Here is a 5,617-nt window from a genome sequence, read left to right as displayed (position 1 = left end):
AGCTCTTTGCCACATACTTTTGGGATTCTGGACTTAAAAAACTAAAATCCCAACCATTCAACAGTGACAATTCTCTAGAATACATCCTTTCCCTTTATACAATCTTTCTTAACCTCGTTAGCATGAGAAGACTAAAAGCCTGAGGTGGAAGCAATCTACCTAAAGACACAAATGGGAGATTTAGAATGAAGTCTCTGGAGGCAGATAAGATTGGGGAGGAAGGGCACCAGATAAACACATGTGTGTGCATCCAAGAGAATTAGAGACCAGGATTCATTGGAGGGCACCAGAACAATGTTTTTCTTAGGGTAAACAGTTGCGCTGGGTAAAAACCTTGATGAGAGAAATGGCTCAGAGCCTGGATGTCACTTCAAACTGAAGAAGGTCAGGAACTAAGAGTCCTTCAACCAGTTCAATCCCCTGCTTCAAAGAGGGTTGTTGTTTCTGATTTCTATAAGAACATACAATGGAACTTTCCAGAAACCCAGGAGATAGCAGCATATAGAACATAATCCTGTTCTGGAAAGCACTGAGGAGGAACCAAAATATACAGAGCAATGTCATGTTTAATTTATTTAATGTGTGATTATTTCTCCTCTTTTTTCTTATGGTGTACTCACTATGTTTCCAAATGCAACAGCTCGTAAATTACTGGTGATGCTGATATTTATCTTAGTTTTCTGGGCCATTTACTTGTCTTTAAAAGAAATAAAGGTAGGAACTTTTTCCTTTTTCAGAACTTCAGGGAAGATCACAGTGACTTTGAATACTCATCTTTCTCAAGGCAAAATTTAAGTTAAAAGCATATCATCTTAGCAACAGATGTGGGTGAGAAAGTTCTCTGTTTAGCCATAATCCCTCTGACGATATCTGTGCTATTATTATTTTTTTAGTGACAGGTGGGTTTCCAGCCATCTCTATATAATTTGGCACTGCTGGCTAAAATCCTGGCTAAAAATCATCCTGGCTAAAAATTCTCTTTGGCCTTTGTCTCCGAGGCTCCAATCCAATTAAACCCATTTCAGTTCTCTGACTTCTTCACAGCGGTTTTCTTATTCTTTGCATAGTTCAGTTAGTGTTTTTATTTTCATTTTCTGTAGTCTTTCTTAACTGATCTTGCTTCACTTTCTCCTCCTCCCAAGCAGGTAGTACAAAAATGATCTTTCAACACTTCTGCCTTCATCATCCTCTTGTCCCGATCAAATACTTTAATCATGGTCTTCACACATGACAGAACCAGAGCAACTCCTTAGCCACTCAAGGTTCTTCTACATTTGAACCCAACTTCTTTTCAAAATGTCTCTCACCTTGGTCTAATAGAAACTCCCAGCTCCAAATAAGAAGGGCCACAAGTCTAGGACATTCAGGCATTGATGTGAACTGGTGAATAATAAAGCTCTCAGACCACTGCTCAGAATGTTTCTCTTTGCAATTCCTCCCTATATATCTGCTCTCTACCTTTCTACCTTTAATCCTCTTCTCTTTCACACTTGTATCCTTCAATTTACACTCTCAGATCCCATCCACTACTGCTGGAGGCTAAAGCAAACAGCAATTAGCATAAAAGTGCAAAAAGAGACATTGGAAGGCCAATGGACTTTGATATTCAGTGGCTCGAGGCGATTTCCCAAACTGATAATCTTTACATTGTATACCAAACTTTACCTTTGATCTGCCTGTATGCATTGCTAAAGGGTAAATGTGTATTCAGAGGGAATAAAAAGCAGACAGGACCCAGTCTCGGTGAGCCTCTTCACAAAAGAGGTTTCCACCTGGCCCCCCATGCCTTCTAAATTCATATTTCTTGTGTAGCATTTTCATTTGTGCGTCGGCCCCTGAACCTCGCCGTGCAGGTCACGGCACGCTACCAATATTAGTGCTTCTTAAAGTGAGATTTGGACCTGAACACCTGTGTTTGTGCATGTATGTGTAAAATGCAGATTTGAGGTCCTATTCCAGAGCTACTGAAATCTTTTAGGCCTGAGCTTAAGTATTAACAAGTTCCCCAGTTGATTCTTATGCTAAAGTTTGAGAATCTCTGCCTATGTACTCCCAGAACTGAGATCCATTCTGATTCCCACTCTTGAAATACAGGGCGGGGCAAAAGTAGGTTTACTGTTGCGAGTACGCAAGAGTTTATTCCTGTATTATTGTTTATTAATCATTGCATTATTTTTATAGCAACACCTGTAAACCTGCTTTTGCTGCACCCTGCATGTGCTGCTCATCGGGAATCTCCACCTCAGTCTTCCACTCGTGTCCCCAACAAAGAGAAACGCACTGATTTATCATCTCCCACCACCCTCCTTGGCAAAAACAAAAAACCAGCATCAACTGGAAACAAATTCCCTGCTCTTTCTCCTTCCTCTCCTGTGTTGTCACAGTTCATTAGTCAACCAAGCCAAAACTCTCCACAAGCAGTCTCATAAATTCTACCTCCTAGATATCTCTCAAATCTATCCTGTTTTCTCCACCCTCATTGTCTAGCTTTAGTCCTAGTGCTTTGTCATGCAAAAACAAAAAACCAGCATCAACTGGAAACAAATTCCCTGCTCTTTCTCCTTCCTCTCCTGTGTTGTCACAGTTCATTAGTCAACCAAGCCAAAACTCTCCACAAGCAGTCTCATAAATTCTACCTCCTAGATATCTCTCAAATCTATCCTGTTTTCTCCACCCTCATTGTCTAGCTTTAGTCCTAGTCCTCTGTCATTTCTTGTCTATGGTGTTGAATAGTTTTCTAATTAGTTTCCCTGCCTCCAGTCTCAGCCTACTTTAATCACTTGTTACACAATCATTTGTTTAACACTAGAAACAGCTTCATCTCCATCTCTTAGTATTTCCCTCATTCTGACACCCCACACCCTAAAATACCCTTTACTTTCTAAATTAAAATACTGCATAATTTATTTACTTATTATGTTAATTGATGATTGTCTATCTTGACCTACTACCAGGTCACCTACATGAAAGCAAGGATTTTTATCTGTGTTTACTTTTTTGGTCTAACAAATATAGAAATGACAAATTATAGAACTAGAGAACAGAAAAATGGTTGCCAGGAGTTAAGGGATTAGGGAAGGGGGGTAGGAGGAAATATGTGTGGCTAAAATAAAGCCAACATAAAGAAGCTTTATGGTTGGTAATGGAAATGTTCTATATCTTGACTATATCAGTGTCAGCTTGCTGGTTGTGATATTTTACTAAAATTTTTCAAGCTGTCACCATTAGGGAAACTGGGTAAAAAGTACATGAAAAAACTTTCAGGATGGCTATTATCAATAAGACAAGTGTTGCAGAGGTTGTGGGGAAAAGTATAGAAAAATAGAGTTGAATATTTAAAAAATTAAAGTGTGGAGAACAGTCTAAGATAAGAAGCAATGCTAGTTGTGTGACAAAGAAATTTTTCAGTGCTTTAAATATTAAATACCTCTAAAAATGTCAAGCAGTAAACTGATAAAATATATTTTGTGTAAAATTGAGAGACTAAATGTTACAATGTTTATTATATAAAGAACTAATAGTAACTGAGAAATAAAAGCATTGAAATCAAAGTAAAAGGAAATAGACAATTCAGAGGAGAAGAAGGAAGTATTCGAAGGAAACGAAGGTTGAAACACATCGGTATTAAAATAAATATAATGTAAAATAATAGTAAGTCTCCATTTTCACCAGTAATTGAATTTATTGGGGTGACATTGGTTAATTAAATTGTGTAGGTTTCGGGTGCACAATTCCACAATACATCATCTGTATTTTGTGTTTACCACCCCAAGTCAAGTCTCCTTCCATTACCATTTTTCCTTCCTTTGCCCTCTTCTACTTCCCTCAACCCCTCTTTCCCTCTGGCAATCCCCATTCTGTTGTCTGTGTCCATGATTCTTTCTTTTTTTTCCTTTGCTTAATCCCTTCACTCTTCTCACCCAGCCCTCAACCTCCTCCCCTCAGACAGTTGTCAGTCTGTTCTCTGTATCCATGAGTCTGTCTCCACTTTGTTTATTTTGTTCATTAGATTCCACATATGAGTGAAGTCATATGCTCATTGTCTTTCTCTACTGGTTTATTTCACTTAGTTTTCCAGGCCCATCCATGCTGTCGCAAGAGGTAAGATTTCCTTCTTTTCTATGGCTGAGTAGTATTTAATTGTGTAAATACTACCCAAAGCAATCTATAGGTTTAACACAATTCCTATCAAGATACCAATGGCTAGAAGGTGTCAATGGGGAAAAAAGGGACACACGTAATACTTTCAACAATAAAAATTTTTAAAAAGGCACCAATGGAATATTTTACAGAACAAGAACAAATATTCCAAAAACTTATATGAAACAACGCAAGATCATGAATAGCCTTAACAATCTTGAGAAAGAAGAATAAAGTTGGAGGAATCATGCTACCTGATATTAAACTATATTACAAGTCCATAGAATCAAAACAGCATGGTACTAGCATAAAGACAGACACGTAGATCAGTGAAACAGAATAGAGAGCCGAGAAATAAAACCATGCCTTTGTAGTCAGTTAATATTTGACAATGGAGGCAAAAACATAAATGGGGTAAACATAGTCTATTCAATAAATGGTGTTGGAAAAGTTGGACAGATATATGCAAAAAGTGAAATCAGACCACCTTCTCACACCATATGCAAATAGTTTTAATGACAATGCTTTATACTTTAAGCAAAATTATTTAAACTGTTGAATTTTGTAAGGGAAATTTAGTCAATTGAGATATCTAAAGACGACCCCTTTCTCTTGGTGAGCATTCAGCTATCCAAAGTCATCAATCAACAGGTGATTTTATATTATACTAGAGGCCTGGTGCATGGATTCATGCACCAGTGGGGTCCCTTGGCCTGGCCTGCGGGGATCAGTGGACCTCCGAGGCGCTGCAACCTGGCTTTACTCACCAGCTCATGGGGCTCCAGCCCACTGTCCGCGTCAATCCCGCACAGCACGAAGTAGTGTACGAAGCAGCAGGCAGCCGGGGAGGAGCCCAAGCCTGGGCTGGGTGCCATGCTGCTCCTGCTCATCCCAGCCCCGCTGTGCCTGCCCCCACTGCTGCTCAGGCATGCAGGGGGAGTGTCCGCGGGAGAGGCTCATGCCGCAGCTGCACTCACCAGCCGTCAGCCAGGCTTGAGGCTGAGGGGTGCTCCCCCTGTGGGAGTGCACTGACCACCAGGGGACAGCTCTGGCCCTACCCCCCATTGCCCTGCGGCTGCTGTCAGTGGCCTTCCTCTGCAGGAGGTGACCAGCAGGCCAGTCACCAGCCCTGCCCCGCCCCCCCCATCGCCCCTCCACTACTGCTGGTCACCGCCACCTCCCAATCGTCATCCCCTCCCTCTGCCCACTGGCACCCACCTTGGCTGGCCTGGTGCCGCCCGCTCACCGGCCCTGCCTGCCTCTGATCGGTTGTTCATGATTTGCATATTAGGCTTTTATTATATAGGACTAGAGGCCCGGTGCACAAATTTTTGTGCACTCGGCGGGGAGAGGGGGTCCCTCAGCCCAGCCTGTGCCCTCTCGCAGTCTGGGGCCCCTCGGGAGATAATGACCTGCTGGCTTAGGCCTGCTCCCGGGTGGCAGAGGGCAGGCCCAATCCCTAGGTGCAGCCCCTGGT

The 5,617-nt window shown here is 41.7% G+C and overlaps 1 protein-coding gene across 1 annotated transcript in view; it reads left to right on the top strand.

Moving 5' to 3' along the window:
• Nucleotides 1–618: 618 nt before the first annotated feature.
• The window catches only part of NXPE2 (neurexophilin and PC-esterase domain family, member 2), a gene marked incomplete at its 5' end in the record, with an annotated part of 16,939 nt that continues 11,940 nt past the window's right edge, over nucleotides 619–5,617 (top strand). The window contains 2 exon segments of the mRNA XM_014540054.1: nucleotides 619–714; nucleotides 5,180–5,244. Coding sequence (XP_014395540.1) covers nucleotides 619–714; nucleotides 5,180–5,244 — 161 coding nt within the window.

This window comes from Myotis brandtii, unplaced genomic scaffold (genome assembly GCF_000412655.1).
Source record: "Myotis brandtii unplaced genomic scaffold, ASM41265v1 scaffold105, whole genome shotgun sequence".
In the NCBI taxonomy this organism is placed as follows: domain Eukaryota; kingdom Metazoa; phylum Chordata; class Mammalia; order Chiroptera; family Vespertilionidae; genus Myotis; species Myotis brandtii.
Note: the sequence above shows the minus strand (reverse complement) of the source record. Positions and strands in the feature narration are given on the sequence as shown.